Source organism: Epinephelus lanceolatus, chromosome 8 (genome assembly GCF_041903045.1).
Source record: "Epinephelus lanceolatus isolate andai-2023 chromosome 8, ASM4190304v1, whole genome shotgun sequence".
NCBI lineage: Eukaryota > Metazoa > Chordata > Actinopteri > Perciformes > Serranidae > Epinephelus > Epinephelus lanceolatus.
In genome coordinates this window covers 36,502,121-36,520,090 of record NC_135741.1, presented here as the reverse complement: position 1 = coordinate 36,520,090, position 17,970 = coordinate 36,502,121, and the positions used below count along the sequence as shown (strand labels likewise).

Genomic DNA, 17,970 nt, shown 5'->3' with positions numbered 1-17,970 from the left:
GAGACCAAGTTGGAGCGAAGACAGAGACAAAAAAGTGAGAGAAGACAGATTAAACAGGCAAGATAAACCATTGGAGGTAGTGCGGGGGGGACGGAGGAATCTGATAGGCTGTCATCTTTTTAAAATGGGCACACCAAAGAATGCTTCATTCCTTCCCTTTTATCGTTTTATCTTCCTTCCTTCCTTTTATATGTTTTTCTGTCCGTCTCTGTTCATTTTCCTCTTTAACCTCCATCACCCATGCTCAGATAAACTCCGTCATGCACGATACAGTTGATGATGATGATAATGTGTGTGCGCCTGTGTGGATATGGATATGCTGTAATTGAAAGACTGGGGTCAGCTCCCCTCCGTGAATCAAAGCCAAAAAGACCCTTTAATTTGGCTTTCAATTAAATGTTGTGTTAAACGCTCCTCACAGAAGAAGTGTGTGTGCAGGAGCACAGCATAAACGGGATCGACGTGTTGACATGTAGGGAGGTGTGCTGGTGTGCACAAGTTTCATGTTTACGGTGCACTAAAAAGTGTGTGTGTGGGCACGTACATTTGTGCATGGGCCTTTCTATACCTGTGTGGGCGTACATAACTCGCTTGTCTCTGCTTCAGTCAGTCAGAATCCATTACAGTGAAGCACCCAGGCAGCAAGCCTGTCATAGTTAACAATCACAAAGATAGACAGGCAAAGACCAATTATAACACAGCCCACATATCAAATTAAGCATGGCTAATTCAGTCTCTCAAAGCACACTTTTCTGCTGTATTTGATCAGAATGATCCTACCCACTCAATTAAATGTGATTTAGCACTAATTGCATGACTCGCAATGAAGCACGTACTATACACACCATAGATTGTTAAACAGGTTACAGTGGGTGAGGTTGTTATTTGTTTTTCATTTTTGTTTTGCCTCATTTAGTCAGACCTCTTCTGTCTTGTGCGTGTTTTTTGCTTCTTTTTTAAAATAATTTTTATTTTGTTCTGTTGTGGCTAAGACGCATGTTTCTAAAGTCCTTTATTAATACACGTTTCAGTCAAAGTGCACAGATTTTGTTAGGTATCTCACACAAGAAAAGACACTCCTAACTCTCAAATATTATTTGTGTTGTGTTATTGCCAAACAAAACTATATGCATACTACAAGTGTCACAATTTTCCAAATCCACGAATTAGATTTTAATTTTTTAAGGTATACTATGCTGGATTGTTGGATACTGTAAACTCACTCGCCAGCAGAAGGGAAAGTAAAAGCCAACCCTAGATTCACTCTGGTTTGGTGTTCCACCTTCCTATATTTGCATTTTTTTGATGCTGTGTCTTTTGGATGCCTGCTAGTTACGGTTAAGCACCTGGTTGCAGCCTGTTTGTAAAGCCCTGACCTCACCTGAGTGCTGTGGGGGTACAAGCCCATAAATTTCCCAAACACAGAAAATAAGAATGAAATATGAAAATACAGGCAGAGGGCAGAGTCTCTGCAGAAAAATACAGCATCACACACTTCGAGTGGGTCGAAAGTGATTATTAAGAGGGATAATTCTGTAGGAGTCTCAACATTGTCTTTTAGGAAAATCCTGCATCGGTCATTCATTCATTCATTTCCCGTAACCGCTTTATCTGGTATAGGGACGCTGGAGGGCTGGAGCCTTTCCCAGCTGACATTGGCTCAGAGGCTGGGTACACCCTACATACTTAACCTAACTTGCATGTTTTTTGGCCTGTGGGAGGAGCCCGGAGAACTCAGAGGAAACCCGCTGATGTAGGGGTAACATGCAAACTCCACAAAGAAGAGTCCCAGCTGGCTTGCAGGTTTGAACTCAGAACCCTCTTGCTGTGAGGCGACAGCACTAACTAGGGTTGTCATGAGAACCGATACTTCGGTACCAAGTTGATGCTAACACACAAAAAATACGCTGGTACCTGTTTTTTTTCTGTACCGTAAGTACTGGATACAACTTTGCCCTAAGTGGGCCGTGTCGATTCCTGTCAGAACTGACGGGGGCAGTATACGCGCGTCAGTCTGTGCCTAGGACGAGCGCCGAAGAAGAACGCTTCTACAAGTGCAAGAGCTTAAATCTGGCCCAAAAAATCCAGCCCAACCCAACCCGAGCCCATGCATGTTCTGTCCGAGCCCGGCCCGGCCTGGCCCGGCCCGTCCCTTTAACTGTAATTATGAGCCCGAGCCTGGTTCAAACCCGACATTTTTTAAGGATACGAATGTGGACATTGAAGGCTGACTCTCATCTTTTTTTTTCCATGGCAGCCTTCATCATGTACCTCTTAAATGTCGAGGTCCCCATCTTTTTCCTGTCATATACCAGCATCGCGCTGCACTTGGTACACTCGACGCAGCGACGCACACGTTGTCACCGTCGATCACTCACATGTGCGCGGACAGTGGTGCCCTCAATTTCTGTTTTTTGATTTTTATTGTGGTATCGAATGAGTATCGAGCATCGTGGAAATTCACTGGCATTGGTATAGACTGCTGAAATTCTGGTATCATGACAAGCCTAGCGCTAACCACTGCACCACCATGCAGCCAGCCTTACCTTCAAAGGCCCAGACACACCAAAACGACTTCAGATAACTAGCAGCGACAAGGCCCCCTGCTGCCTCACCTGACGTCGCCATATCTCGGGCAAAAAAGTTGCACATGAACACACTGCAAAGACTACAGCTGACGGTCAACCCACACGTACGTTCTGCGCCTGCATGACAGGAAATAATTCTCCATACCAGCAGAAGGCAGTCATCTGTAATCCTCATTCAAAAAGGGAAACCGGGACACTGCCTTGATGCTAGTTAGCAAGTTAGCACATGAACAACACAATCCCATGTTGAAAGAACAAAGCATATTTACCGTGCACAAGTGAACATTAACACAAACCATCAGGAAACATTTGTGCTAAAGAGCTCAATGACTATAGAAAAATAATGTTAGCTTGGTCTCACTCCCTCTTGACTTTAGCTCTTTGTTTACAGTCCTCACTTCAGTTTCTGTTCTTGCGCACTGAGCTACACTGCCAATCAGAATGATTTAATTCACCGACATGCTGAATCGGTGGAAAAAAAGCAGACGGGGGCAAATTAGGAGCAATGGTGCGAGACATACCGCACAGACAAGGGCAACAGATGCTCACCAACAGCCCAACTTTCACTGAAGGAAGACTGTCGGTGTGTCAGGGCTTTAATATTTTTTTTGCAGCAGTGATATCTCTCTAGACTATCAAGTCTTGATTCGTAAAGCTCAACAGATCAAAGGTTTTATGCCCAGACAGCCCAGTCATTTTCAAATTCTTCCTCAAATCGATAGGCTGCATAGTATCAAGTGTGATTTAACAGCCGTATTTTTGGAATGTACCACACTAAGGCCACAAGGTCAGATTTAAATATTGTATTTAAAATATAATAACAGTAACTTATTTCAACTGGGAACAAAACAAGAAAAAAAATGAGAAGAAAAGCCACTAGATGGAAGAAAAAGGCCTATACAACAGTTTCCTCTCCTGCAAAAAGCCATCAGTGAAAAACGTTGTTTCTTTGTCAACAAAGTGTCAGCTGTTTACATAACTTAAAGGGAAAACAAAATGTTGCCACACTGATGTTGCTCTGGCAAACTTACCAAGCATTTGCTTATTTACACATACAAGAGCTGGAAGCAACATGTGATGTACAGGTTTGTGTTTGTACCTGAATATTACTCTTCTTTTAGCTCAGTTTTGGTCTCAACCAACTTCTGAGGGAAATATTTGTCTCTTTAGCTGCTAGATGCTGCTTTATGTTCAGCAGCTAGTCACAAACTGTGTCTGTCTGCTGTTACTGAGCAGCAATGTAAATTTGGTTCTGCCTGCTGCAGCTGAAATCAACTCTAAGAGAGAGTTCCATATCCAAGTATGTGATCTGTTGTTTCTTAAGAAAACACATATTGAAGCCGCTTTAAATAGACTTTGTTTCTGTCCTTTTTTCACATTTGGAATCCACTTATTAGACAGTTTACATTCAACATACTGTAAATATAGATTAATACGTATTGGTATACTGTATATAGATATCAAGTGATATTAAAACGTCTATACAGCGTTTAATGTCCTTTTTATGGTTGTTTTTTATAATATTTGATGACTGATAAAAATGCGGGTTTGAAGATGTGTGTCAAGCATTTACGTTTTAGAGTTTGTGGCCGCTTTGCAGAAACATCCATGTTTGAGTCATTGTCTACTGTCATGGCATCAACTTGGTGTCCTATCCTGTTCCTCTGGCCATTGGTTTAACTGATATAGAGCTTAAGGTTATTGTTGTTGCACCATGAAACTCTCCTTCAGTCCTCTGTACTTTTCTGTAGGAATAGTCTCTAATATGTTTCTCACTGCAAACTATTCACTGGAATCATACATGTCAGTGTAGTGAACTTCCATACAACCATGAGGCAGTAATTCAAGTTTTAGTCTGCATTAGTCTTCTGTAGGTCCAACTTTACACTGTCAGTGAGTTAAAGGGGACAAATGTTGCTATTTTTACACATTCATAATTCCATCTTTCTGTTTCTCTGTGTCTTTTGCAGGTCTCGCAACACAGACCCGGTGTGTTCTGGCCTGCAGGCTCAGATTTTATCTTGCTACAGGGAGAACAGAGACCAGACTCTAAGGTGTTCAGACCTGGCCAAAGAATACATGCAGTGTATCAATGCTGCAAAGAAGGTGAGTGGGGTTTTGTTGTTGTTGTTGTTGTTGTTGTTGTTGTTGTTTTTCCAAATCTGAAATGGACAGGATTTGGGATTTCATGGAATATCTGAATTTTTAAAATATCATCACATCAAATATCATCACATCAAAAACTGTAATTATTGTGTTAGAACTCCCAAAAGTTAAAAGATATGATTCTTAGCTCATATTGTAATTTTGAGGATCGCTTTCTAAAGTCATGTCAGTAGCAGCTCTCTCCCCAAAATGATAAAAGTATGATAATAGTAATTAATATATTGATAATGATAATACGACCATATTGTACTTCACAAGAGCCTTCAAAGAGGCAAGGATTTTGGGAAGTTTGGGACATAACAATTCAGTCTGAGTGGTGGCTTTTGAAGTTTTCCATGGAGACAGATGATGTTATTTTCAGAGCCGCACTCTGATGTCTGATGTAAAAGAAAGAAATTCATTTTTTCTCATGTTCTCAAGATTATTCTGGGGGAGTTAAGGACCCCCAAAAAATCAGATTGATAGGATTTTGAGTGCTGTCACTTTAGGTTTTTACACAGAGAAAAGTCTTGTCATTAGAAACAGCTTTCAGAGTGAATGTCTGATGTAAAAGTATGAAATCCAACTTCTCCAGTGCTACCAAACTTGTTTTCCTACCAACGCTGACAATGACACCTTTTCATAGGCAAACACAGTTTGGGTTGCTACAACATAAGTCCTCAGTCGCAGTTCAGCTTGTCACTGCAGCCTTCACCCTTTTGGTTCTAATTTTAGTTTACAGGTGCAAAATCATTTAAAGTAAGTGAGAAGAAAAGAAAAACAGGTTGTCACCTGAAAACAAGCAGTAAAGCTAGACTATTTCCCAGACAGCATTAATTACATTTTTCATATTTTCTGAATATGACAGTACACTTAAGAACATTAACACGTGTGTGTGTGTGTGTGTGTGTGTGTGTGTGTGTGTGTGTGTGTTTTATTGGCTTTTGAATTAAAGACAACCTATACAAAAATATGAAGTGGTTCACTAGATTTCAAGTAAACAAGACAGGGTCGTCCAGTGAGACGCAGCAATAGCGTCTGCAGTCTCATCATTAGAATTCTAGGAGAGTGTATGAACAGAAATCTCACACTGTAGACTGTAAATATGATTATATAATCCCAAGTTTTTTCCTTTTTATTTGCATTAGACATTTGCATTTATTAAGTTCAGAAACTCATCCTCTAACCCAGCCTCTCATCACAGCAAAGAGGAGGACATACTGTGTAATGATGCCGAAGATTGAGCCATATTTTTAATGTATATCTGGTGTCATATTAGCTGTGAAGTGAGATTTGAAATCCACAGTGTCATTTTGCTGTTTCACCTTGTAGATTACACAACAAAGTGAAGTGAAGCTGAACTTTGCAAAGCACACCTAATTATTAATTACTCTGTGTTTTTATATTAACCTTTGCTGAGTTAGTGGAGGCAGGTATCTAAAAACAGATACACATAAATAAATGATATAGTTAAATACTTAAAAAAGCTTGTGAAACTAAACATAAAGCGTAAACATAAAGCTTTCTACATACTTCCACTGAACCTTCAGTGAGTTTGGAAAATAGGTCAAAACTTATTTTCACACTCTTTGTTACGGATTTTAATGGCCCAAAAATCTTAATCAAGCGATACAGGTTCAAGCTCATGAGTTTAATTACACTCAATCAGGTGGTTGCAGCATTCATTGTACGAGGTGTAGTGGCGCTACATACCACAGAAGAAAGAAAAGATGAACCTAGATGCAGTAAGATAAAACAGTCAGGTAACAGTACTGTGATGTGTTGCTTTAAGCTGAGCAGGTAGTCATTATGTTTTTCCTTTGAAATGCACACAGAGAGCGCACTGTCTGTGGTGCACAGTGTCCCGTGTTTACTGAACAGCCAACATGCAGCTGCTGGCTAAAGAGTTCATTTTGAAAATGCGGAGAAATACTTATTTTTTTGTTTGCTTGTGTACAGACTGTGTGCCTGGTCTGTGTGCATTTGAATACTAGAGTGTGGCTGAGGCCGCTTGCTGTCCAAATCCAACCTGAGCCCGATGCAGTTTATGTTCTGAGCACAGAGTCTGTCCCTGTCATGCTATTGTTGTTACCATGGTTACAGCTTGCCTGTATATTGTATTGTAAATGGCCAACAAAAGTCATTGTTTTATATAGACTTACAGTACAGGTCAAAAGTTTGGACACACCTTCTCATTCAATGCGTTTTCTTTATTTTCATGACTATTTACATTGTAGATTCTCACTGAAGGCATCAAAACTATGAATGAACACATGTGGAGTTATGTACTTAACAAAAAAAGGTGAAATAACTGAAAACATGTTTTATATTCTAGTTTCTTCAAAATAGCCACCCTTTGCTCTGATTACTGCTTTGCACACTCTTGGCATTCTCTCCATGAGCTTCAAGAGGTAGTCACCTGAAATGGTTTTCCAACAGTCTTGAAGGAGTTCCCAGAGGTGTTTAGCACTTGTTGGCCCCTTTGCCTTCACTCTGCGGTCCAGCTCACCCCAAACCATCTCGATTGGGTTCAGGTCCGGTGACTGTGGAGGCCAGGTCATCTGCCGCAGCACTCCATCACTCTCCTTCTTGGTCAAATAGCCCTTACACAGCCTGGAGGTGTGTTTGGGGTCATTGTCCTGTTGAAAAATAAATGATCGTCCAACTAAACGCAAACCGGATGGGATGGCATGTCGCTGCAGGATGCTGTGGTAGCCACGCTGGTTCAGTGTGCCTTCAATTTTGAATAAATCCCCAACAGTGTCACCAGCAAAACACCCCCACACCATCACACCTCCTCCTCCATGCTTCACAGTGGGAACCAGGCATGTGGAATCCATCCGTTCACCTTTTCTGCGTCTCACAAAGACACGGCGGTTGGAACCAAAGATCTCAAATTTGGACTCATCAGACCAAAGCACAGATTTCCACTGGTCTAATGTCCATTCCTTGTGTTTCTTGGCCCAAACAAATCTCTTCTGCTTGTTGCCTCTCCTTAGCAGTGGTTTCCTAGCAGCTATTTGACCATGAAGGCCTGATTCGCGCAGTCTCCTCTTAACAGTTGTTCTAGAGATGGGTCTGCTGCTAGAACTCTGTGTGGCATTCATCTGGTCTCTGATCTGAGCTGCTGTTAACTTGCGATTTCTGAGGCTGGTGAATCGGATGAACTTATCCTTAGAAGCAGAGGTGACTCTTGGTCTTCCTTTCCTGGGTCGGTCCTCATGTGTGCCAGTTTCGTTGTAGCGCTTGATGGTTTTTGCGACTCCACTTGGGGACACATTTAAAGTTTTTGCAAGTTTCCGGACTGACTGACCTTCATTTCTTAAAGTAATGATGGCCACTCGTTTTTCTTTAGTTAGCTGATTGGTTCTTGCCATAATATGAATTTTAACAGTTGTCCAATAGGGCTGTCGGCTGTGTATTAACCTGACTTCTGCACAGCACAACTGATGGTCCCAACCCCATTGATAAAGCAAGAAATTCCACTAATTAACCCTGATAAGGCACACCTGTGAAGTGGAAAACCATTTCAGGTGACTACCTCTTGAAGCTCATGGAGAGAATGCCAAGAGTGTGCAAAGCAGTAATCAGAGCAAAGGGTGGCTATTTTGAAGAAACTAGAATATAAAACATGTTTTCAGTTATTTCACCTTTTTTTGTTAAGTACATAACTCCACATGTGTTCATTCATAGTTTTGATGCCTTCAGTGAGAATCTACAATGTAAATAGTCATGAAAATAAAGAAAATGCATTGAATGAGAAGGTGTGTCCAAACTTTTGGCCTGTACTGTATATAGGTAGATTGTTTTAACACACACACACACACACACACACACACACACACACACTACGCAATGTCACTAGCAGTTATAAATGATAAAATTTAAGTCATATTATTGGCATATGTAAGTCATCTTCATCTCCACAGACTCTTTTTGAACTGTAACCACTGTTCACTGAACTATTTATATAGTCCAACCATCGTAGTTTATTTGGAGTCATGATAGAGGAAAGTGATAGCAGAAGTCTTAAGGCTGCTGTGAAGCTGCGCCTACTTAGGGCAGCAAAAAAGTTTATCTTGGGTGCATTGGTACAATGGACAACCAAAAAGGGACAGCAGAGGAGATACCCACACACCATTGCAACTGAGCTAGACAGCCACAAAAAATGTTCACAGGGCTGAGATCAAAATCAAGAAATGTCAATTTATTCAAAACATTCATACACAAAATGAAGGGTGCTCAAAGTGCAAAATGATAATAATAATGATAATATTGAAAAATGATTAAAAAAACTCAGCAGCAAACGTTTAGCACTGATGATAGTCAAGGACGGAAATGTTAGCTGCTGCTTTTATTACTTCTCAATGTTATTATTATTTATTATATTATTATTTTTACACTTTGAGCACACTTCTTTTTGTGCACGGATGTTTTGAATATATTTTTGATGATATTCAGCCTGTGAACCTTTTTTGTGGCTGTCCAGCTCAGTTGAATTCTTCTGCCATCTGCTCTTGAAAGTGATAGCAGCCATCGTGAATGGCTTCAACACTGCCCTCCTCTCTGTTTGATTGGTCATCAAGCTCCAGGTAACATTGAGTAATGACATGATCTATGAATGAACATGTGTCACTTGAAATAGCCTATGTGTTGTTATGCATTGTGCGCTCTCCCTCCCATCAGCGCATGAAACGTTGCCCTTTTTCTCTCCTCTGCTCCGCAATCTTTGTCTCCGCTTTTATCACAGCAGTAGGCTTTATTGTTCCCTGAGTGCAACCCCTCATGTGGAACATCAGGTGTTTTGTGCTTTGCCACAGGAATGCGGATATGTGGAGTTCTGTGACGTGGCATTACGCAGTGGATGCACGTTGAACATTTATTATTTCATCTCTTGGAGTGGGTACAAACGCATAAACACAGGTCTTTTCAGCTTTATTGTCCAAGTTAAACATTTGTTAGAAAAGTAATTAAAAGGTAATCAAGTGTAATAAGTTCCATTACTTTGATTAAGTAAATAGAAGTTACATTACTCATTACATTTTAAACTAGTAATCTGTAACCTATTACAGTACATTTCAAAAGTAACCTTCCCAACAGCAGACATCAGCGAAGAAGTTTTAATTTGACAAAACCATTTCCATAACAGATTTCCTGACAGTTTAAATATAAGGAACTCGTCAGTGTGTTACAGTGCATTTTGAGGTGACTTTCCCTTTAAGTTTCTTTAAAACTCGATTGAAAATTTCAGCAAAAATATTTTTTTAATGTTAAAATATGAGAAAATTATGAAAGTTTCACCATGAATTTTAATTGGACTTTTGGGCAATGTCATCACGTCCAATATTCAACAAGACTTGTCTGATGTACGATGTGAAATATATTGTGATAAATAATTGCTGAAATGCGAGTCACTTTTTTTGTATTTTATCCGTGATGAAAAACAGTTAAGAACCTCTGCTTATGTATTCACTCAGTAAAAATCTAGCCTTTGTAGTTTTCGCTTTCAGCATTCCACATTCCTCAACTGGATCCACTGCTGTATTATTCACAAGCAAAGACAAGTTCCTCTCCTCAAGTATGTGCATCACTGCAGCAGATTTAAGTTACAAATTCACAGAAAGTTACAGAGAAAAATACGAGGAGGAGGAGGAGGAGGAGGTTAGGAAGTTGGAGGACAGAATACTGGAAGCTTGCCCTTCCAAAGTTTTTACAGTAGAGGTATTTGAAGGCATAGCTACTCATCATGCACCCGGGCAACGTATCACTCTGCCTCATGGTGCTCTCTGCTCACATCTCCTCTGCGTTGCTCAGGGGCACTGAGGCTTCCCCTGGCATACAGTAATACAGCATGTGATAATCAGCTCGCTGAAACTTGATTCCTTCGCTCTTGTGCCAGTGTAGTGTGTGTATGTATTTGCGTGTGTGTGTGTGGCTGCCTGTACGTGTGTGCACTTTCAATAGCTTCTGTAGCTTTGTATCTGCCTTGTATGAAAGCCATGCAGACACAAACACACTTTATAAACACACAGCTAAATCTATGTTTGTGTTCCTGTATTTCTGCACTTGTAAGACCCATGGCACGGCATTGTGTGTGTGTGTGTGTGTGTGTGTGTGTGTGTGTTCATCATATTAGCTGGTGTGAGATAACGAGGAGTGAAGAGAAGACTCTTTGAAGACTGTCTTTAAAAGAGCACAGCAGATCATACACAATATATGTGCGTGTGTGTTTTTGTGTGTGTGTGTGTGTGTGTGTGTGTGTGTGTGTGTGTGTGTGTGTGGTGCATGAATAGCTTGCTACACTGCAGTCTGCTTTAACCTACACATCAAGGTCTTTCCTCCTGATTAGCCCCTTAGGCATCTCCCAGACTTTCACCCATTTTGAACGTCAGTTTGAAAGTTTATAAAGTTGTTTTTCCTCCGTTATGTGTCTTTAGAAGCTGCCACAGTTTAGTTTCACTGATGACTTGTTTTGTCGTGTGGAGTAGATGCTGCGTAGGTCAATTTACTAGACAGAATGTGGAAAAAAGAAATTGTTGCAACGCATCATGCTCAACTTAGCCATGTTTCAAGACAAACTAACCTTATTATATACAGCGAGTAAATGATCAATGCTTTTTGATGATATAGCACTATGTGTGTTTCTCTGGGCTCACTCACATCCCCACACACGATTTAATTTAAATGGAATTGCCGCAATCAGATGATTTTCAGAGTGTGTTGGCCTCCAAATCAACTTTGGAAAATCAGCTTGGATATAATGATACAGAGTTTTAAAATATTTTAATATCTGGACATAATTACCAATGTGCCTCGTCATTCTGTATTAGAAGTACGATCACAGAATGGAGGGACAGAGTTGTCTCATCTTTAAGCTGGTTGCGAATGTAGTAACAAAGTCAAATTGATGTCTGTGTAAAAGGGGTGAGTCAAAAGGAGGGGATGAGTAGGACATTTTGATGACATTTTATGTGTGTGATCCACCAGGAGATTTAAAAAGCAGGTCGTAGCAGTTAGCAGCTAACTCAGTGAAGAAGAACGCAACCAAAAATGTCAGCAAACTGGGGAGACAGTGAGGTCCAAGATCTCCTTACCCTCAGAGGATGAGATCAATGACCATTTAACAGGGACAGTAAATGATTGTTGTTGTCATGTTTTTATTGTTTAGAAAGCGCTGCCAGACGTATGTAATATGTCACACAAAAGGCCAGTGCTGTTGTGCTTTACGTCATGCCTCTTTTACTACCGGAGCACAGGCATGCCATCTATAGTTGCACACTGGGGTGGCATTTTGCTGGCGTTTATTGGTTCTATAAAAAAACAAAGGGGGCCTAATGAAAGGTATTCGTACCACAGTATTGCAGGATCTCTGTTTAAAAAGGGCTTAAGTCACATCTAACAAGATGGAGATATCTAACGACCCTAAAAAGACAATTGACAGACTGATCAGTTTCCATTTTTGCTACTCAAATAGTTTATGTTACAGTTTCACAATTTGACCTGACACTCTGCTCCTTGCTCTATAGGTCATATTTCAGAGTTTTTAAGATGAATAACTTCAAATAATGATGTACAATGCTTAGCTAAAGATGTATGCATTAGACACTAGACACTGTCCAAAATTAAGCTACATAGCTATATGCTATCACAGGTAGAAAGAGCAAAATGATGTTTTATTCTTGGAAACCACCTTTGACTTAACATAACATTTCAGACACCAACTAGCAGAGCAAGTTTAACATTACCAGCCAAAATGTAAAGTCAAATAGCATGAGTGTCATTCTCATAAGTTATATCAATTCTGAAAAAAACTAGCACCATATTGAATTGCTATTTAAACAGATATTAACTCTAAGGAAAATAAGCCATCATGACATCACTGTAAGCTCACATTTTGGTTAAAATTTGGCTTTGACTTTTTCAGTGTCACATAAGTCATTTTATTATTATTATTAGCTGATCAGTAATTGCTCCTCACCAAGTTCATTTGTTACAAAGACTTTTGAAAAAAGAAGTTTCATGAAAAAAATTTCTGGCTTCATAAGCTGTTGCTCTAACAGCCAGAAAGTTTCTAATGTTGTTTAAAAAATTGTTTAAGTTGTTGAGCTAAATAGCTTCATGTACTTGAATTTTAATCCTACACAACTTTTTAAAACATTTTTCAAAGATTATTTTGTTGTCTCGGCGTTGCAGCAAGGACATTGCCTTTGTACATGGCACAAGCACTCTACCCACTGAGCTACTGGGCTTCCCAGCAAATTACTTTTAAAGCATCTCACTCTTAACATTTCCTTTCTGTGTTATAACAGAGAAATGCAGCAAAACATTTTTGAATCATTTTAATCATTTAGATCATAAATGTTAAAGTCCAACAAGCCGTGGGGAAATATTGATGCTGTGATAATTCTACTGTGTGCGTTTAATATAAGCCAAACATCATTTCCTTCTCTTCTTTATAATGCATATTGAAGACGTCAGTGTGCTGTGAGCCTGGGGCAAATTTGTTTTCATTTCTGTATTCATCTTATTTATAAGCACACTTGATGAGTGATGTCTTCTGTATTGCAAATATGAATTTTAATCTTTTTCAAATTTTGGAGTGTTCTGGTCTAAGCAAGAGAGACTGCTGCTTATTTAATTAATCAAAATTAAGAATGAAATGATATTAGAAAGCCTCTGAGGGGAGAAGGCAAACAGATGATGTCTTTTCATTTCTGACGGAGGACTTCATTGGGACTGAACGTAGCCCAGTTCTTGTTTTGTCTTTCCAGACCCACAGAAGCAACTGTGATGGTGTTTTGATCAGTGTCACAGCGGGTCAGTGGACAGGCCTGCATATCACAGACGTCTTCCTGCTGGGTTACGCTACCATCTCTGTGTGTGCGTGTGTACATGTGCGTGTGTTTGATGGCAAATGAGGGGGGGATCCCACAGAGCTCTGCAGAGACGGAGCAGACAACCTCTAGTCATTATCCTCTGGGAGGCTGAGCCTGACGTGGGCACTGCTACATGTAACACATACACACTGTCCAGACACTCGGTGGGATTCTCTAGTCATTTATCTGTGCTCTCGGATGCGAATACGTACAAAGCACACACACGCACGCTCTGTCTATATGCCTGGTGGGATTCTGAAGTCATTTAGCGCCAATCTCAGAGAGAGCTCCGGCTCTGATGCTGATCAATCAAATCAGAGGCTCGGCTCACACTGGAGAGAGAGGGGAAAGGGAAGAGGAGAGACAGGCTGAAATATGAGAGACAGTGTCAGAGAGGAACAAAATATATTTGGAAAAGTGGAGATTTGGAAAATCTGAGCAGAGAAGAAGTAAAGGATAAAGCCAGTGTAAGGAGTGAAAATACCTGAATGAAGAGGAAAAAGAGAAGCTGAAGGATAGACAGGGAGTAAAACAGCAAAAGAGATTTGGAAAAAACAGAGAGATGAGTGTTACAGCAGCATGTCCAATCACAGGTCAGGATCTGGCCAACTGCAAGTTGAGACCTCAGAAACTTCAAACGCCGTTATTTTCCCCTTCAGCAAAGCCAACTACTGAGGCACACTCGTACGTATATATATCCGGAGCCCTGCTGTGGAGCACAGACATACTGGGCTTTGGGTCATATACCCAGGGAGTTACTCCTAAAGTTAAAAGCTGCCTGTCAGATTGGAGAGAGTGAAACGGAACCGAGAAAAGAAAGAGGTAGAAAACAAAAGAAGTTGTTGAGAAGCAGCAGAGCGATTGAAAATGAGATTTGGAAAAGAGTTATTAGGTGCCAAAATCTTGTCCTGTGAGAAATGAGGGACGTCCACAGTCCTTGTTTCATTGACTGTTTCCTAACATATGTAGTGGAAGAATACCTCCCTGCTGTCACGTGTAGGTTCATCACCCTAAATCATTACTTGAGAAGCCCATGGGTTCAGTCTCATTTTGTCAGTCAGATCAGTGCAATTTCATTTCTTTCGCAACAGCATGGCAAGCTATAAACATTCGCAAGTCACAAGTAATTGTAATGTAAATAGAAAAGTATGATTGAAACATAGGGCAGGGTTACCTGTTTCTGTTAGCTGCTTTTCTGCCATATGCTTCCAAAGTCAGCAAAACTACTTTTAAACCATTCGATGGCTGTCCAGTGTGATCAGCACTTTGGGCAACAGATCTTTCAGCAGACAGCTAGGAGAGTTGCTCTGGAGTGTGGTAGGATTTTATCAGCTGACAATGATGAGGACACACACTTTATATATTTTTTTGAATGTGTGGAAATCTGATATTTTTAAATCACAGATGTAATCAAAATACACAAGTCTTGTGGGAGTTTGTTGTTGGCTGTCTGCTCTGCATTTGCTCTGGCCTATAGTCTAACCGTGTAGTGACCATGAAAAATATATTTTTTTAATATTCATAGGTGAGGTACATTAAAGGGAAAACATCAGTGATAATGTTTAGTATTTATAAAAATTGATCACAACCTCCAAAAAGTAAAATCAGTCTGAAGTTGCCTGAGGAATTTTATTAAATTACACAGGCTATGGCATGTGAATGTTGTATTAAGACAGAGTTAAAAAGATATGAACCTATTAATTAATGCAAGGTATTTCCTCTATAGTGCTTGATAGAAGACATCTTGCTTTGCATGACAGTGAAAGCCAGACACCACCCTTGACTAATGACTATATGAGTATGTTAATTGTTACTAAGGCAGTACAAGAGAAGAAAACATGTCTAGTCCCTTAGCCCCTAGCCCCATATGCCCTGCAACCTTGAACATGTCTAGACATTAATCTGAAGAGCTGTATGTGAAAATGCAAATGTCTGAGTCAGTGGGACTAGAAATTAAATGGCTTTTTCCTGTCAGCTCCCTAACACAAAGTCCATGTAGTGTCCCATTGAGCCCATGCATGAACAGAGCAGGTCACTGTCTGAAGTATTAACAGTGAGCGTGTGGGTGCATTGATGACATTTCTATCATACAACTGGCGCAAAACCGGAGGAAAGAAAACATCCAAGGGTCGGAGAAGACGGATGATATACACAAAGAAACCAAAGCAAATGTCTAACTGGAGGTATGAGGAGATTTAAGAGCTTCTTTGCGTGAGGGCCGTTGCTGAAATCGTCAGACAAACTCAAGGAACGGCAAGAGACTCCGTTTATGGCCAAGAGATGCACCGATTTATCGGCTGAACATCAGTATCGACCGACATTGGCCTTGTCGACTGCCATGACTATTGACAAATAAGATGACATTCAGTGATGGCAGTGGCTGATGTTTCTCTGTTGTATCACATAAATTTTGCGCAGGCTAAAAAGCAGGGTTTGAAATAAATGGCCACAAACTTAAATTAATGAGCAGGTACAAGAAGAACACAAAGACTCTGTGATCTCATTGTTGTGTGAGGAGATGGCTAGTAGTAGCTGTTGTCCCGTTGTCATAGTACACTCACTATTGTCTAGTGAGAATCTCTGTTAAAATCAGCAGGAGAAGAGCTAGTTAACATCAGCTCAAAGCAGCAGGTGGTTGCAACTAACAGCTTATGGAGGTTGCTGTGAGTTATGATACATTCAAGCTCTATTCATTAAAACTGAGTATTAGGCAAAGATAAATTATAACGTTCTCATGATGTGTTCAGTGTTATCTTGTAAAATGTAGTAGTTTTTGCCGAGAACCTTGAATAAATACAATTGTTTAAAGGAGAAATTTGTTGTCTTCAAAGTGATATGAAATATATATTATTGTCCCACTCAGGGACAATAAAGTTTAACTTGAACTTGAACTTGATGATGTATTTTATAAAATAAAAAGGCTTTTGAAGGGCTTTTTTTTTTTTTATTTGAAAGAAAGTTATAGTAAACACTGGTCGGCCAAATTGTTATTTTAAACATTGATATCTGTATCGGTCCAGAATTTTAAAATGGGTGCATCCTTATTTATGACGAAATACCAATTGCCTACATAAATAAAACATTCGCCACTTCGCATAATGTCCAGATCTGATTCTGAGGACATTGTTGATGTTCAGATGAGACAGTGGCTGTTAGCACAGAAACCTTAATAGCTCAACAGTTTGTTAGGAGGCAAATAATGACTATCAAGGGGAAATGAAGCTGAATATTTCTTTTCATTGCCAACAATAAATTACAAAGAATTGCACAGGCTGTGTATATTATCTGTTTTATGGATTACTACTAAATTAGACTTGCATTTTGTAATCTTGTCTTTCTTACTCTGTACTCTGTGAGCTGTCCAAGTTAAGAACTCCCCGGTCCCTGACAGCCATGGTGAGGTACAGTAGGGAGTAGGAGGACTTGCTGATGAGATGTCAGATTTGTCAGCTATCATACTGTAAGACGTTCTCCGAAATTACACAGTACGTTGAGACTGACTGTCCTTCTCCTGAGAATGAGGCATTGGTTTACACCTTAAATTACACTTTCTTCTGCTAAGCTAAGCCTGCTGGACTGTTCAGTAGGTGACAGTCATGCCATCCAGGGCTAGTTGAAATAGCAGAGGAGGTTTGACAGATGACACGTTGTGTCTACTGTCCATCAGAGGCCCACTTTACAGATTTATTAAGTGCTGTGTTAAGATGGCTCTTTTCTCAAAGTGGTAGAATTTGCATATGAACCAATTTTCAAATCGAGCCAAACTTTATTTTATATGTCCGTTAAAAAAATCTACTCAGTTGCAGGTTATGAGGTACCACCTGTACAGTATAACAAGGAATAAAATCCAATCCGACAACCCTACAGTGAATCCTTGTAATATCTTTGTTGGCATTTAGCTTTATTCCCTCGAACCTGGAGCTTCTCATAAACTGAACTTTTAAGAACTTGAAGTACAAGGTTCTGCCTTGTTTTCTATTATGTTAAATAAGCCAGAATGTATATGTCATTGTAAAGGCGACACTGGGACAAAAGTCATCATATTTATGTGCTGTTGGTAGGCAAGTGCACTTCAGTTTTGGGACAGACAGTGATGGAAAAAGTGATGCTAATATTGATCATCTTTGATATTTACATGCAATGAATTTTACCCTGACTTTGAAATGTCTGTGTTGTCAAATTAATGGCAGCGACCCAACCCACAGTAGATAGAATGAAACAAAAAGAGAGAACATGAGACGGGCACCACATCAGCTCCCACATTGCTGACCAGCTCTCTAGTGAAGGGTGCATCCCTTGGGACAGGTTGGCTGCCCTGAAGGATGGCAGTTGCTGGTCCCTCCCCGTCTCTGCCCGATACT

At 40.1% G+C, this 17,970-nt stretch overlaps 1 protein-coding gene across 2 annotated transcripts in view; it reads left to right on the top strand.

The window, feature by feature from the left end:
• Positions 1 to 17,970, top strand: part of LOC117257632 (MICOS complex subunit mic25a) — a 122,369-nt gene that overhangs the window by 84,212 nt on the left and 20,187 nt on the right. For both annotated transcript variants that reach the window (XM_033627866.2, XM_033627865.2), the window contains one exon: positions 4,559 to 4,694. In XM_033627866.2, the coding sequence (XP_033483757.2) occupies positions 4,559 to 4,694 (136 nt within the window). The remainder of the gene's footprint in view (positions 1 to 4,558; positions 4,695 to 17,970) is intronic.